This window comes from Otolemur garnettii, unplaced genomic scaffold, assembly GCF_000181295.1.
Source record: "Otolemur garnettii isolate 467f Iridium unplaced genomic scaffold, OtoGar3 scaffold00031, whole genome shotgun sequence".
Classification (NCBI taxonomy): Eukaryota; Metazoa; Chordata; class Mammalia; order Primates; family Galagidae; genus Otolemur; species Otolemur garnettii.
In genome coordinates, this window is record NW_003852426.1 from 7,036,812 (window position 1) to 7,054,201 (window position 17,390).

At 45.6% G+C, this 17,390-nt stretch overlaps 1 protein-coding gene across 1 annotated transcript in view; it reads left to right on the top strand.

The window, feature by feature from the left end:
- The first annotated feature begins 331 nt into the window (after positions 1-331).
- Positions 332-17,390, top strand: part of PNPLA1 (patatin like phospholipase domain containing 1) — a 42,916-nt gene continuing 25,857 nt past the window's right edge. Inside the window, exon 1 of the mRNA XM_003789144.1 lies at positions 332-536. Coding sequence (XP_003789192.1) covers positions 332-536 — 205 coding nt within the window. The remainder of the gene's footprint in view (positions 537-17,390) is intronic.

Consider the following 17,390-nt stretch of genomic DNA (forward strand, 5'->3'; position numbering starts at 1 on the left):
AGATGAATCTGGCCAAGCAATGAAGCCAGAGGGGGCCCCTCAGGACCAGGACCCTGATCTCACACCCGAGGGGCCTCGTGTATCTCGTCCTGGGCCCCAGGGCCCCTTACTGACCTCCAGGGCTGCCTCCTGGTGGAGCTGAGCTGGCCCAGGAGGCTGCCTGAACCACCTGTTCTGCCCCAGCAGACGGGGCAGAGACGCTGCTCCATTCCAAGCTCTGGCTGGCAGGGAAGCTGGGCAGCGAGTTCTGACAGGCAGCAGCAGCTCAAGCCCAGCCGGGCAAGTGCTGAATGGTGGTTCCTCCTTCCCAAGGACGGTCTGAGGCTGAGAGATGGAAGAACAGGTGTTCAAGGGAGATCCCGACACCCCGCATTCCGTCTCCTTCTCAGGCAGTGGATTCCTCTCCTTCTACCAGGCTGGGGCTGTGGATGCCCTGCGGGACCTGGCCCCCCGGATGCTGGAAACGGCCCATCGTTTCGCTGGGACATCAGCAGGTGCCGTGATTGCAGCCTTGGTCATCTGTGGGATTGAAATGGGTAAGGCCTTTGCTCTGTTTTTCTGGGGAGACTCTGGAAGGATTCCACAAAGCAGAGCCTGAGGGAGGAGGCTTAGGGGTACTTTGGGGAACAAAGCCAGGCATGGATGGCAGGAAAGGAAGAGAAGCAGAGGGGGACAGTGGCATCTGGAGGCTGGGGTCTGCCTAGTCCCAGTCACTGACCCACACAGTGAACTCAGACCCATGAATCCCTCTCCCTCAGTTTCCTTTCCTGTGAGATGCACCATCTCCCAAGGCCTGCCAGAGGGAAGGGCAGTATCTCCCCCAAACATCCTGTGTCAGAAGTCACATCACAGCATAGTCATATAATGGGGATAGCAGTTGCTCAGGTCTGGGCTCTTTTAAAAGGCTAATACCCTAGAGAGACGTGACACTTTAAATCCCCATCTCCTGGATTTGTTAGCCAGCTTCCAGGTGGCTGGAAAGATGAAAGCCCTGAGGCTGGAGTAGTAGGCAGGAAGGGGTCCCCCCAGGAGGAGAAACTGGGAAGGAAGGCGGGGAGAGAATATGGAAGGTGTACCTTCACCTTCTGCCCTGCTGGTCCAGAGTCCCCAGAGAGGAGGATGGGGACTCGCTGTGAACCCAGAGGAAAAAGCACTGTCCTGGGCCAGGGAGCAACAGGCGGTGGGTGGAGGTGCATTCATTTGTTTATTTATTTATTTATTGAGACAAAGTTTCATTATGTCCCCCTCAGTTGAGTGCTGTGTGCTCACAGCAACCTCAAACTCTTGGGTTTCAGTGATTCTCTTGCCTCAGCCTCCCAAGTAGTTGGGACTACAGGTGCTCACCCAACACCTAGTTATTTTTTTTATTGCAGTTGTCATTGTTGTTCAGCAGGCCCGGGTCAGGCTCGAACTTGCCAACCTGCGAGCCTCAGTGTATGTGGCTGGTGCCCTAGTCACTGAGCTACGGGTGCCAAGTCAGGAGGTGCATTTATTCACTTACTGAGGTCTTGTTCTGTGCCAGGCTCTGTTCCAAATACTGAGGACAAAGTGCCTGCCCTGTGGAGCAGAAATTCTAGAGAAAAAAGATAGTAAACATTGGAATAAGGAAACTTCTAATGTAATGTCAAGAAGTGGTAAGATGGGCAGCATTTGTGGCTCAGTGAGTAGGGTGCTGGCCCCATAAGCCAAAGGTGGTGGGTTCAAACCCAGCCCTGGACAAAAACTGCAAAAAAAAAAAAAAAAAAAAGAAGTGGTAAGATCTATGAATAACATTACAGCAAGAAAGGGTCAGGGAACAAAGTGGGGACTATTTTAGAAGGATGGTAAAGGAAGCCTTTCTGAGCAGGTGACAATCAAGCTTAATGAAGTGAGAGAACAGGCCTCCTGAAAATACTGAGAGTGGTGGAGCAGAGGACAGAGGGTGTATGGGGGGCACAGGCCGCTGGAATGGAGGGAGGGAGCAGAGAGCATGTGCCCCTCATGTTGCTTCCAGCTCTGCTGTTTCGCAGTGTGGCCTGGAGGCAGGTTATTTGACTTCCTGCACATCAGTTTCTCCATCTGCAAACAGGAGATCCTAATGGAGCCGTATTAAGGGACTGACTGAGCTAACTCGAATGACCTACTCTGAATAGGACTTGGCACATGCAAGTGCTCAGAATGTGTCAAAGATCTGATTTGTGTTTTCAGGATCCCTGACTCTGAACAGAGTGTGTTGGACAGGGCAGGTAAGAACTAGGTGAGGGAAAGGGTTGGATTCAGGATGTGCTCGGAGGTAGAGCCAATGAGACTCGCTCTCTTGCCAGCTACACGGTGGTGTGAGGAAGTGGCTGCAGCCTTATCCTGGAACAAGGAGGGTGCCTTCCTGCCTGGGGACCCCTACGCTGGGGGAGGGGGTCTGTTTTAAAGAATAATAGTAATATCTGTTCACTCAGTATCTCTTTTTTTTTTTTTTGAGACGGAGCCTCAAGCTATCCCCCTGGGTAGAGTGCCATGGCATCATGCTCACAGCAACCTCCAACTCCTGGGCTCAAGCGAGTCTCCTGCCTCAGCCTCCCAAGTAGCTGGGACTACAGGCGCCCGCCACAACGCCTGGCCATTTTTTGGTTGCAACCATCATTGTTGTTTGGCGGGCCCGGGCTGGGGATTCGAACCTGCCACCTTAGGTGTATGTGGCTGGCGCCTTAGCCGCTTGAGCCACAAGCGCCAAGCCATCACTCAGTATCTCTTATGTGCAAGGTAATTTTCTTTTCTTTTCTTTTTTTTCTTTCCTTTCTTTTCCTTTTCTTTTCTTTTTCTTCTGAGACAGAGTCTCACTCTATTGCCCAGGCCAGAGTACCATGGCTCACCCTTGCTCACAGCAACCCCAAACTCCTGGGTTAAGATGATCTTCCTGCCTCCCAAGTAGCTAGGACTATAGGCACCCACCATGACATCCACTAATTTATCTATTTTTAGTAGAGACGGGGTCTTGCTTTTGCTCAAGCTGGTGTTGAACTCCAGAGCTCAAGCAAGCAATCCTCTAACCTCAGCCTCCCAAAGTGCTGGGATTACAGGCATGAGCCACTGCCTTTTTTCTTTTTAATAATTTTACTTGTGAAATACATTAATAAAAAACAAATTCTTTCTCACTGGACAAAATCAAACAGTGTGGAAGTGCGTATGTAGAGTAACAGTATATGGAGTGGAACAAAAGCCTCCGCTCCCCACTGTCTCCAGTCCTGCTCTCCCTCCTGTATGTAGCCAGTGCTAAGGGCTCCACAACGATCCTCCCAGACCAGAGCTTTTTAAAGGCAGAGTCCTCTGTGAATGTAGCAGTTAATGCCTCATCACCTGACAGACTCTGGGACTCTTCAGAAAGCAGAGCCCCCACTCTCTGCCCTGGAGTTGCAGAGCTCCTGCCCTGGGGGTACCTGGCTCAGGGATTCTCTCTCCCTTTCCAGGTGCCTGCCTTGCTCATCTGCCCCATCACCCTCACTCTCCTCCTAGCTTTGAACCAACTTCGTAAAATACACATTCTGAGCAACTCACTGATGTCTTCACCCTCTGGCATTTAAAGACTTTTACAATTAATTCGATTCGCTCACTAAAAACCTACTTGGCCAGGCTGTGGTGGTCACAGACAGCAGAGAAAGGGAACTAACACCTGTAGAAAGGACTCCTAACTGGGGGGTATAATCCAGGACTAGACTGTGGGCTGGCAGTAACGGTGGCACAAGTTCAGGGAAGGGTGAGATGGGTGGGGGACTTGCTCCGTCCACACAGAGGCATGTTTATGAGACTTAGCCATATCACCCAGTCTTGCTCATTCACTTAAGCTGCCGTGCAATTTATCATGAACTAGCGCTTCCTGTATATCAGGCACCATTCTCCCTCTTTGGCATATTATCTCATTCAGTCCTCCCAGGTAAGACTAGTATTGTCCTCACTTTACAGAGGAGGAAACTGAGTCACAGGAAGCTTAAATAATTTGCCCAAGGTCATACAAGAAGCATTTGGTAAAGCTAGATTTGAACCCCATCTGGACAGAGACTACTCTGCTTGACAAAGCAGTGTGGGGGAGGGGATCCTGGTTGTCTGGTTAGCAGGGTCAGGGAAGTCTCTCTGAGCAGGGGAGTGTGCACACCTGAGCATGTGACCTGAGAGAGAATGAGACCAAGAGTATCTTGGTGAGGCTTTTTTTTTTTTGCAGTCTTTGGCCAGGCGGAGTTTGAACCCACCACCTCCGGTATATGGGGCCAGCGCCCTACTCCTTTGAGCCACAGGCACTGCCCAGCTTTTTTTTTTTTTTTTGAAACAGAGGACAGAGTTTCACTTGGAGAGAGCATTCCATCCAGAAAGAAAAGTCACTTCACACAAGTTCCATCATCTGTTAGAAGCAGAAAAAGAACCAGAACTAGATCCCACTTTCTTTAAGGCTTCCCTTAAGACTATACCACAGTTCAGGTAGCCATTTTATTTAAAGATACAGCAATATTTTGTTGTTATAAATAATACAGCAATGAACGTCTTGTTTGTGTCTCCCGTGCCCACATGGAATGTATATCATTCTAGAGTATGCATATTACATACCTTTGCTGGACTTTGATAAAGTACTCTCCAGAGTGGCTATAATCATTTAACTACTAGCAACATTTAAGAGTTCTAATTTGGGGTGGGGCATAATTATAAGAGGGACTTTATCTTACAAATGTAATCAGTGTAACCTAATTCTTTGTACCCTCAATGAATCCCAAACAATAATAAAAAAAAAATTCATCTGATAGCCACAAAAAAAGGCACTCTAATTTCCCCACAATGTCAGACTTGAAAGTTCTAAGCCAATCTAATGAATGGGAAATTATATCTTGTTTATTTTACTTAATTTGCATATTCTGTGAAGTTGCAAGACTCTGTGTGTTTGTCGACCACTTCATTTCCTCTTCTGTAACTTACCTACTCATCACCTTTTTCATTTTTTTCCTACCAAGTTATCTTTGCTCTTAAACTTGTTGATATTCTTTATATATTCTATACACCTATCATTTGTCTGTCAAAGAAACCGCACCTATCACTTCCCACTCCATGGCTTGTCTCTTTATTTTGTTTCAATGTCTTTTGACATTCAGAAAATTTTAACTATAATGTGATCATATGTATTCATCTTTCCCTCTTACAGTTTGTGGGGTTTTGGTTTGTTTTGAGTTGTTTGTTTATTGACACAGAGTCTTACTCTGTTGCACAGGCTGGAATGCTGTGGTGTGATCATAGCTCACTGTAGCTTCGAACTCCTGGGCTCACGTGACCCCTGCGTTGGCCTCCCAAGTAGCTAGGACTACAGGACTACCACCATCCTCAGCTATTTTTTCTGCATATTTTGTTGTATAGACAGAGTCTTGCTATATTGCCCAGGCTGGTCTCAAATTCCTGACCTCAAGCGATCCTCCGACTTTGGCCTTCCAAAGTGCTGGGATTACAGGCATAAATGTGGCCAAATGTGTTTTCAAGTATCTTTGTTTGCATGTTATTTGATGATTTCCTCTACATTGTCTTTCAAAGTTTTTAAATTTTCATAGTTAGGTTAACCCATCTGAAATTCATTTTGTTGATGGTTGAAGTAGAGATCTAATTTTTAAATTGTTTTGCCATACGGTAACCAATTAAAACAGCTCTCTCCACACTCAGTTGAAATGCTGCCTCTGGTATGTTAATGGGTAAAACCCCCCAAACTCTGTAAACTGACCTAGAGAGATTTATTCTGAGTCAAGTATGGAGCGATTTGGAGTACATGGCCTCAAGAAATCCTGAGAAAATATTTCCTTGGTAGCCAGGTTACAGTTGGTTTTATACATTCACAAAGAGAGAAATGGGGCAGGGGGGTTATAGGTGGGTTTAAAGATTCTTTAAACATCTTTGATTTGGCCTGGCATGGTGGGTTACACCGGTAATTTTAGCACTCTGGGAGGTCGAGATGGGTGGATTGCCTGGCTCAGGAGTTTAAGGCCAGCGTGAGCAAGAATGAAACCTGGTCTCTTAAAAAAAAAACAAAAAAATAGGCATTATGGCCAGTACCTGTAGTCACAGCTATTTAGGAGGCAGAGGCAAGAGAATCACTTGAGCCCAAGAGTTTGAGGTTGCTGTGAGCTATGATGCCACAGCACTCTACTAAGTGTGATCAAATCAGACTCTGTCTCTCTTTTTTTTTTTTGAGACGGAACCTCAAGCTATCCCCCTGGGTAGAGTGCCATGGCATCATGCTCACAGCAACCTCCAACTCCTGGGCTCAAGAGAGTCTCCTGCCTCAGCCTCCCAAGTAGCTGGGACTATAGGCGCCCGCCACAACGCCTGGCCATTTTTTTGGTTGCAGCCGTCATTGTTGTTTGGCGGGCCGGGCTGGATTCGAACCCGCCACCTTAGGTGTATGTGGCTGGCGCCTTAGCCGCTTGAGCCACAGGCGCCGAGCCAAAATCAGACTCTGTCTCAAAAAAAAAGATTCTTTGATTTGTAATTGGTTAAAGAAATGAAGCTTTGTCTAAAGACTTGGAATGTTTCAACTTAAGATAAAATATTGATAGTCTATAGGTGTGGTTTAAGTTTTGTCTTGCTTGACTTTAAACCTGATCATAATTTAGTATCTTATTGTCACGAAGAGTAATGTCAAAAGGGAGAGGGTGTAATGAGGCACCTCTAACTTCCCTTCTCCTCATAGCCTGCAACTCAACTTTAAAGTTTTGCTAGGGTCCCTTTGGCCAAGAGTGGGCCCATTTAATTGGTTGGGGGTTTAAGATTTTATTTTAGTTCATGAGTATATTCAAGTTCTTGAATTTCCATTAGCCCTTCTCGGAGTCTGTCCTCTTTTCCTTTGACTGCTTTGTCTATTTCTGCACTAAATTCCGCTGTTTTAATCATGATAGCCTTACGATAAGGGGTTCATTACACATGACAAGCCCTCTCCTCCCCTTCCTCCTTTCTTCATATATCGCTTCTATTATTTCTGGCCCTTTTCACCCCTGTATGAAAAGCTCTGTTGGGATTTTGACTGAAATTACATCTTTCCATTCACAAATATAGTTTATCTCTCTATCCTGGACTTTTTAAATCCTTCAGTAAAGATTTTGTGGCTCATTGCCTATGGCTCAAGGGGCTAAGGCGCCAGCCACATACACCTGAGCTGCGGGTTCAAATCCAGCCTGGGCCTGCCAAACAACAATGACAGCTGCAACCAAAAAATAGCTGGGTGTTGTGGCAGGCTTCTGTAGTCCCAGGCTACTTGGGAGGCTGAGGCAAAAGAATGGCTTAAACCCAGGACTTGGAGGTTGCTGTAAACTGTGATACCACAGCACTCTACCCAGGGCAACAGCTTGAGGCCCTGTCTCAAAAAAAAAAAAAAGATTCTGTGTCTTTTATTAGATTCATTTCTGGGAGCTTTGTAGTTTTTGTTGCTATGGGGAATGGGATCTTTATCTGTGGCATTTTCTAATTTAATTGATTATCACTGATATAAAAGAACTTTGATGGTTTTTTTCATATTGATCTTGATTTAAGCAATCTTGTTGAACATTCTATGTATATGTACATGTATGTGTGTGTATCTATGTATGTATTTATAGAGACAGAGTCTTGCTCTGTTGTCCAGGAGCGAGTGCAATGGCATAAACATAGGTCAAGCAACCTCAAGCTCCTGGTCTCAAGTGATCCTCCTGCCTCAGCCTCCTGAGTAAGCTGGAACTACAGGCACGTGCCACCACACTGAGCTAATTTTTAAATTTATCGTAGAGATAGAGTCTCACTATGTTGCTCTAGTTAGTCTCAAACTCCTGGTCTCAAGTGATCCTCCCATCTCAGCCTCCCAGAGTGCTGGGATTTACAGGTGTGGGTACCCAGCCAACATTCTTAATAGCTTTAAAAACTTGTCAGGAGATTATATAATTCATGTAAACAGTCACACTGTCTGTGTATGATAAGAGGCTTTTCTCTTGTTCTAAAAAAAAAAAAAAAAAACTCAAACGTGTGGCCTAGGGCCTCTCTCCACAAGGCCATATCCCCTTTTTGACCTGGTCTGGGCTTCTCTGTCCTGAGCTTAGATTGTATGTTTTATTCTTGGGAAGGCTGAGGCAGCAGAAAGTCCATTCTCTGGCACATGAGTTTAGTCCTTTGATAGGGCCAATTTGGGGGCACATGAAAATGTTTGTGAATGCACTTAGCACAGGACCTGGTTTTCCTTAGAGATGCAGTAAACCTTCCTTCATTCATTTATTCACCTAGGAGAGGTGGTCTCCATGACAACCAGTGGAGGATCTAGAATTTCCAATCTGGTAGGAAGTGGGGTTGGAAACTTGCCTCGAAGCTGCATTTACATAATTTTGAAAAATGTAATTTTTTCTTATCAGAGAATGGAGATTTGGCAGACTTAAAACCTCATCCCCACTTAAGCATAAACCATCACTTGGCACCCTTCTCCCCATAAAAACTGCATGACAAGCCAGTCCTTCCTTCCTTCCACAAATGTTAACTGAGCATATACTAGGCTCTGCAGAGGATACAAAGATATAATACAAGATGGAACTCTGGTCTTGCCCACAAGGAGCTTACTTGAAGGCAGCCACTAAATAGCTATAATGCAAGACATTTAGAAAATTAATGTTAGAAAATTAAAAAGCACTGGAGTGCGGAAGGAGTGGGAGAACACCCCCAATCATGGAAGGTCTCATGGAAGTGGCAGCTGAGCTAGTGCTTGAAAGGTGAGTGGAAGTTGGACAGGTATGGACAGGTTGGACAGGAACCAAGGCTTCTAGCAAAGACATGGCATGACAACATGACAAAGCCATGCAGTGGAGACATGTGATGCCTCCAGAGGGGGGTGAACAGTACAGGTTAACTGATGTTGGCAGTTGAAAGGTGTTACCTTTTCCTGTAGTTCAAGAGGGTCCTCCCTCCCCGACCATATCTACACTCTGGCTAGTCAGAAAGGGAAAAGGGGAGGGCATACCTCTTCTCTTTGAGGGCAGGGCTTAGAGGTGATATACATCCTGTAAGCCATATCCCATGGATCAGAATTTAGTCCCATGGCCATACCTGACTGCGGGGAAGGCTGGGAAATAGTTTTTATTTTCAGTGGCCACTTGTCCAGCTAAAAGTTGGAAATTCAGTTACTTAAGAAGAAGGTGAGAATCAGAACTGGAGACAATGGATCCTGGGGACAAGTAGCCCAGTATCATAATCAGTAATTGTGATATGAGGGTGATGGAGAAACCCTGTCCCCTGCCTGAGACCAAGACTGTGACTCCATAACCACAAGGTCAAGCCCAGTCTGTTACGGGGGATGGGAGTTTGCTCTGAATCACCAGCAGCTGCCCTCCTGGTAGCACGGGCACAAGTGCCTCAGTCCTGGAGGGAGCCTGGGCAGTGCACCACAGTGTGTCTCCAACCAAGAGTGACCTTCTGCTCGCCTCTCCAGAGAGATCACCTCCCCCCAAGTCGCCATCCATTTCTCCCCACTGGATCTCTTCTTTCTGAGATGTCTACTATGCCAGTAGACTCTGTCCACCTACCCTAGCACTTGCTGTTGCACGGTCTTAATTGTTTCAGATGCAGTGTCTCATTTAATCAACTGGATTGTTTGAGAAATCTGAGATATGTGGGTCTCACAGCTCCCATGCACTGCCTTAAAACAAGAGCCACTTGATAAACTCCTGATATTTCCTAGCTATTGGCCAGTGTGACACCGTGTAATTTGCATTTTGGGTCTTAGATAATTGGCTCTTAGATAATTTTCTCTAGTTAAGGATATGATGTATAACACTAGAATGTTATAGTAAGAAGGTTGATCAGTCCAACTCCCTCATTTTGGAAAGTGCCTAGTTGGAGGTGAACCTCACTTAGGCCAATAGTTTCCAAACCGTGTTCCAAGGAGCCCCAGGGTTCTGGGCTGGGAAAGAAGAGCAGGAGGGCCTTCAGGAGGGCCTGCCTGAAGCCCAGCTTCACTGTGCAGCCCCATGATTGTCCATCTTATAGGTGGGAATCTTTCCAAAATTTTATTTAAGTTTGAAAATCACTCTTTGCGCCTAATTCCTTCAAGATGCAAACAAAGAGGTTGAGGCCCAGATTCTGGCTGGTTATTAGGCTGAAATAGCCCTGCATCTACGTACTCACCCTGGGGCCTGGGGACCTAGCAGTGAAAACAGTTGGATGTAGCCCTGGGGAAGCTGACATTCCCTTGATGGAATCAAACCATGGGTAACTAAGCACATAGAAAATGTCAGCATGTGTGCTCCAGGGAGAGAATAAAGTTGGGGGAGGGTGGGAGGATGATGCCAGGGTGCAGTTTCAGGTGCGTCGGTCAGGGAGGACCTCCCTGAGATGGATTAGCTGGAGAGGGAGTGATGTCACTCTGAGGGATGAGCTGCAGGCTGGTGCATTCTCCGGCAGCAGAAACACGCTTGTGTTCTTGGAAAGGAAGGCAGTTTGTCCTACTAGACAGGGAACAGGCTTCAAAAGGACGCTACAAAGCAAAGAGAGGGCCAGAGGAGCAGTAGGAGCCCTGGACTCACAAATGTGGGCACAGCAGGACCCAGAGGACTCCTCCTGAGGAGACAGTGTTACCAAAAGTTCAGAACTTGTCCTCAGGCTGAATCAGTGAGAACGAAGAACAAAGTCAAGTGGTTGGAGGAAAGGGAAAGAGAAGTTGACTAATTTGCCAGCAAATGAAGAGGGCAGCAGATGAGGGTCTCAAAAGGCCACCATCCTGTCTTTAAGTAGAAACACAGGGGCTTTATAAAGGGGGAGGGAGTCAGTGGTCAGGCTCAGGTCTATGTGACCAGTGTCACATGTCATGGCTTTGGCTACTGTTCAATTATAGTTGGTGGTTTTGTTGACCTGAAGATGATCTCATGACCTTTGTCCAGACAATTTTGTGGAGTCGTTTCCTGTGGCTTAAGATGTTAGAAAACAAACAGCAAAGAACATGTTCCTGCAACTTTGATTACTGGCCTCCACCAGGAATGTAGGTTTTAATTTCCCAAAAGGGGCAGTTTTGAAGAAATGACTCATAATGCATTTTGACCTTTTTCAAACCATTACCTCTGTTTCAAGAGGAAGCTACAAGTATTTTGATCTGCCTCCCATACCTGGGTCCAGAGCTGCCTCAGACAGCCCCTCCCTTCCCAGTGACGGAAGGCCCCCTGAGGCCCTGAGCCAGGATGGCTGAAGTTACTGTCACTGGTAGTTGGCTCCAGGTGTATTCCAGGCAGCAGCCCCACTGGGGCCTCCGCGCCTGGCCTTAGAGAGACAAGGCTACCTCTATGAGAATCTGACTTTGGTAATTCCTTTCCTTGGTCACTCAGTTGAGGAATGAGATGCTGCCAGGATGGGTGAAGAAGGAAAGGAGAGGAAAGAAGAGGGCAGAGCTGGAATTCTAGGTCTGCTACCAAGCACTGTGGGTCCTTGGCTGGCCAGTGACTTGCCTTAGCCTTAGTTGTCCTATCTGTAACTTGGGGTTGGGAAAACACCCTTTGGACAGTATGGCGAGAGACAAAAGAAATCATGGACGTGTTCTTGGCACAGTGCCTGGGAAATATTATCACAAAATGAGTCTTTGATGAATAAATGTTGAATGAATGGATGAGTGAGTGGAAAGAAAATTATCTTGAAATAGAAAAGTATAGGTAAAGCAGTACTTTCCAAATGCAAGAATGTCTTAGAGAACCAATTAAACTTTGTTAAAACAAACATACAATGATGACTAGAATACAATCTGATCTGATTAATGTTTTAAGTATTGTAATTGTGGGCTCATCTACACAAGGGCATTTTTTTTTTTTTTTGAGACAGAGTCTAACTATGTCACCCTGGGTACAGTGCCATGGTGTCATAGCTCACAGCAACCTCAAACTCTTGGGCTTAAGCAATTCTCTTGCCTCAGATTCCCAAGTAGCTGGGACTACAAGCACCCACCACAACGCCCGACTATTTTTTTGTTGTAGTTGTCATTGTTGTTTAGCAGGATGTGTATGTGGCTGGCACCTTAACCACTGAGCTATGGCAGTGAGTCAACACAAGGGCATTTTTCTTTTTATTTATTTGTTTTGTTTTGTTTTTGAAACAGAGTCTTGCTTTGTCAACCAGACTGGAGTGCAGTGGCATTATCATAGCTCACTGCAACTTTGAATTCCTGAACTCAAGCAATCCTCTTGCCTCAGCTTCCCAAGTAGCTGGGACGATAGGTGCCCAGCACAATGCCCAGCTAATTTTTCTATTTTTTGTAGAGATGGGGTCTCACTCTTGTTCAGGCTGGTCTCAAACTCCTGGCCTTAAATAATCACCTTACCTTGGCCTCCTAGAATGCTAGGATTACAAGTGTGAGCCACTGAGCGTAGCCTTTTTTTCTTTTTATGAAGAAAAAAAATTTTTGTTTCTTTTTTAAGAGACAGAGTCTCACTGTATCGCCCTCGTTAGAGTGATGTGGCATCACACAGCTCACAGCAACCTCCAACTCCTGGGCTTAGGCGATTCTCTTGCCTCAGCCTCCTGAGCAGCTGGGACTACAGGCACCTGCCACCCTTGGTATATGGGGCATGCGCCCTACTGCTTTGAGCCACAGGCATTGCCCAAGAAAAATTTTTTATAGAGATGTGGTCTTGCTATATTGCTCAGGCTGGTCTCCAGCTCTTGGGTTTTAATGAGTCTCCTGCCTCAGCCTGCCCAGTAGCTAGACTACAGATTTATTGATGTACATCACTATACTCACCAAGGACTTGGTTTTTCTGTGAGACATCTGTGTAGCCTGGGGGGTGAAACAACGCATTTCAGCTGGTTTGCTTTGGACCTAGCCAGGCACCCCATGGTTAGCACTAACTTGGGACCAATTTTCATGTTAATTACTCTATAGGTTATATTAGTTCAAGCTCTAAACTACATGTACTGGAGGCTTAGAGCTTTGGTTTTTTTCTGGTTTTTTGTTTGTTTTTTTGTTTGGGGGTTTTTTTGGATTAAAAAAAGAATCTTGGAAAGATTCTTTTATTTATGGATTTTTTCTATAATTTTTTTTCTTTTGATTTTTTCTTTTTTTCACCTAGAGCCCTGGGAGGCACAAGCCACTGGTACCTTTCAATTGTCAGCCTTAGACAGTCCTGGCTTTAAGCAGAGGTCTCACTTCACCCAGCTGAAAACCAGAGTCCCTGTCCCTGACAGTTTCTGATCTGGTAACAGTCCCCACAGCCACCATATCATCAGATTTCCTTCTCATGCCACTGGTTTTCAGTCCCCTCTTCATTTCTTCCTTTTCTTTCTTATGAGTCCAACCATGTCTTACAATTTTGTTTTCTATTTCATTTATATTGGGCTTTTTGTTGTTCTTGTTCCTGAAGCTGGAGAGGTTCCTCTTTAGCTCAGCTCACAATATCACTGGAGCTGGGACTCTCTCTGATGTTCTTTTTTTTTTTTTTTTGAGACGGAGCCTCAAGCTATCCCCCTGGGTAGAGTGCCATGGCATCACGCTCACAGCAACCTCCAACTCCTGGGCTCAAGCGAGTCTCCTGCCTCAGCCTCCCAAGTAGCTGGGACCACAGGCGCCTGCCACAACGCCTGGCCATTTTTTGGTTGCAGCCGTCATTGTTGTTTGGCGGGCTGGGCTGGGGATTCGAACCTGCCACCTTAGGTGTATGTGGCTGGCGCCTTAGCCGCTTGAGCCACAGGCGCCAAGCCATCTCTCCGATGTTCTTTAAGACATGAATGAGAATTTCCATTCCTGTTACAGGTATGTCTGTGTGTGCATGTGCATGCACACATGTGAATGTGTATGTGTGTGCATGTGCAAGGTATGCATGTATGCACATAAGTGTGTGCACCTGTGTGTGCATGTGCATGTCTGTAGATGTGCGTGCATGTGTGCACATGTATCTGTGCATGTGTGCGCATGTGTCTGTGCATGTGTGTGCATGTGTCTGTGTATGTATGTATGTCTGCGTGCATGTGTCTGTGCATGTGTCTGTGCATGTGTCTGTGCGCATGCGTGTGCATGTGTCTGTGCGTGTGTATGTATGTGTTGCCCAAATGTAACCTGGATTTCAGTCCTGGCTACTTGGTACACTTTCAGAATCCAAAATTATTCCAGAATTAGATGTCTGCCCAAGATGGCAGTGTTTTCTGTAAAAAGGTAGACTGCTCAGATGCCATCCTAGTGTCATGCTAATAACTATTTGCCAAGCACTTAGAATGTGCCAAGTACTGTGCTAAGTATTTTATGTGCCTCATTTACTTTAATCCTCCAAAGCCTATTCAGCAGATACTATATTTATACTCATTTACAAATGAGGAAACAGGGATTTAGAGAGTTTAGATCATTTTCCCAGGTTTATACAACAGAGCCAAGACTAGGATTTCTCTAAATTTCTACATTCTACATCCTCTCTAATCATTTCAGAAGGTGCTTTGTAAGCAACATGCCAACTTTCTTGCTAAACTCCATGGGCCAAGTAATTAGTTATACATTGGTTAAGAAAATGAGATCAAATGACATGACAAATACAAAATACAAAACAGATTTTTTTTTACTGTTGGGGATTCATTGAGGGTACAAGAAACCAGGTACAAAACAGATTTTTAATAAAATACTATCGGGTGGTTGTTGTAATTCCCACCACCATGTAGGAATCAGTACCTTTCAACTCATTTAAAAGAACTTGTGTTTTACATGTTTAAACCTCTCCAGCCAAATGGATAAAGATTTTCCCAAACCATCCCTTGGACTTTCAGGTAGAAGGACATATAATGGAAAATCTGGTAAAGCTCTGAATATGTTGCTTACGCAGTAGAAACATCTATTTGGAAAGCAACTCATGTAGGTGACGTACATTAATTCACCCCCCCAGGATCAGCAGACGTGAACTGCGTGTCTAACAGCTTTGCCCAACCTGTGTTTTTTTTTTTTTAATTTAATAATGACAACCTTTTTATTTTGGATACTGTTAGATTTACAGAAACTTTGCTAAAATAGTACAGATAGTCGTGCATATCCTTCACCTGGTCTCCCTGATGTTAACACCTTCGTAACTCTGGTATGCTTGCTAAGATGAAGACATCAATGCTGATATATCACTATTAACTATACTGCAGTCTTGATTAGCATTTCACCAGTTTTCCTACTAAGGTCTTTTCTTTGTCCCAGGATCCAATCCAGGATCCCACACTGCATTTGGTGGATCCATTTTTAAACCAGCTCACTTAGACTGTACTAAAATAGCATTGTTTTCTTTGCTTCACTTTGGGCTCAAATTCAGGAAAGACAGTTGAGCTTCATTTCCAGTTCTAGGGGGAAAACAGGCAAGACTTTTTTGGCTCCCTGAGTTGGGATTTAACCCACGGGTCCTGAGGGTAACCTCACTCTGTCCTTGTGAAACCACCATGTAAGGAAGAATCTTCTCGTCGGCCCCAGCCTGGAGTCTCATGTCCGTCCATGTGAGAGCACGAGTTAGAAGTGAGCTGGATGCAGCAGACTGCTCTGTGGTTTGCTCTATCAGACTGGCTACGTTGCCAGAAAATTCTACTTTCCTGAACACCACTAGGAAAGATGCTTGTCAGCCTAGTCGAACAGTCTAGTCAACTCTTTAGTCTCCTTCAGTTTATTCATTCATTTTTTAATCTTTCACTCACTTATCATTAGTTTATTCAGCAAACATTTATTAAGTTTCTATAGTGTGCCAGGAAAACAGAACCCTGCTCTTAGAGCATTAAATAGTTTGTTTATTCATTCTCAAATGCCTACTAAGTATTCAACATTGAGCAATGCAATAATGGAGCAGAAGGGTATTCTTTTTTTTTTTTTTAGAGACAGAGTCTCATTTTGTCGCCCTCGGTAGAGTGCTGTGGCATCACAGCTCACAGCAACCTCTAACTCCTGGGTGTAGGCGATTCTTTTGCCTCAGTCTCCTGAGTAGCTGGGACTACAGGTACCCGCCATAATGCCCTGCTATTTTTTTTTTGCAGTTTGGCCGGAACGAGGTTCAAACCTGCCACTCTAAGTATATGGAGCCGGTGCCCTATCCATGGAGCCACAGGCACCACCTGAGAAGGATATTCTTGATACAGGGCCTGTCCTCAAGGGATGCAGCCAACCAGAGGGACAGGGCAGTCAGCTCAAGACAGCCCAAGATCGATGGCACAGACAGTACATGCCAGAGGCAGTTGTTTAGGGGAAGGGGAGAGAGAGAGCTCAGACAAGGGTGATCAGGGAAGGCTTTATGGGAGAGGAAGATTATAAGCTGTGTTTTAGGGTAAGGCCTGGAGAAATGGTAAAACATAAAAGTGGGGGTGGGTAGGTAGAGAGTAGAAGGATTTTTCAGGATGTGTTTACTGGTACAAAAGAGACTGCCCGGTCTGAGAAGAGGCTTTGGGTACCAAGGGCCTACATTTGAACATGTGATTTGGCTTGTGTTGCTCTGGAGAGAGTCTTCCTGTCTCCCAGGGACATCTGAGCTTGAGCCCTTAGGAGGAAGGCCTCAGCTGGATCTCAGAGAGGCAGATCCCTGAGAGCTTTCGTGGAGCTGTCTGGTCCCACTTTCTCATGCACAGTGGGAAATTGAGGTTTTGAGGGGTGAAGGATGTGTGCCTGGTGGAGGCAGAAGCTGTGGTAAAAACAGATTTGGTTTTGAGGCCCTCACGACTTGGAGGCCAACTCTGCTTGTTTCGAACTGGGCAAGTTACTCTTCAGCCTCAGTTTCCTCATCAGTTACTATGGATAACCATAGTACTTACCTCCAAAGAGTGCTATGAAAATTAAACAAGACAGTGAGGCCTCCAAGCCTGGCACAGAGGCCAGAACCAAGGAGGTACCAAAAGGTAGGAGCTGTTAAGAGCAGTAACAGCTGGGGCGGGCTTACAACCCTGTTGTTTCGTGAGGACTTCAAGGTGCACAAAACATAGATGGAGAGGGACTTAGGTGACAGCCACAACAACTGAAGCCTCAGTCAGACAGCTTGGGCGTGAATAACTCCCATTGGCAGAAATTAGCTTTACTCATCAGGGTTTTGAAAGGGAGGGAATCTAGTTGGGAGGGAGGCATGGGCCTTCCTCTGCAGTTGTTCCCTAATTAGAGAGAATTCCCAGAGAGGGTATACTTTTAGAGGACTTCTGCTGGAGGTCCCCTGACCATACACACAGAGCAAAATGACTAGGGATGCCTACTTCACAGCTGTCACAATCTGTAGGGTACGATGGGCCACAATCTAGATGCAGTCAGTGCTGGATGCTGTTTTGGAGCAGGATCCCGAAGGGACTTCTAAGTCCACCAGAGAAAATAGTTAGAGAGAAAAGGGTGGGGGCGACAGCCCTGAAGGTGTTATAGTTTCTGGAGAACTTTCTGGACACAGCCCTCTCTGCCTGCTTCACTTTAGGTGTTTTTTTTTTTTTTTTTTTTTTTT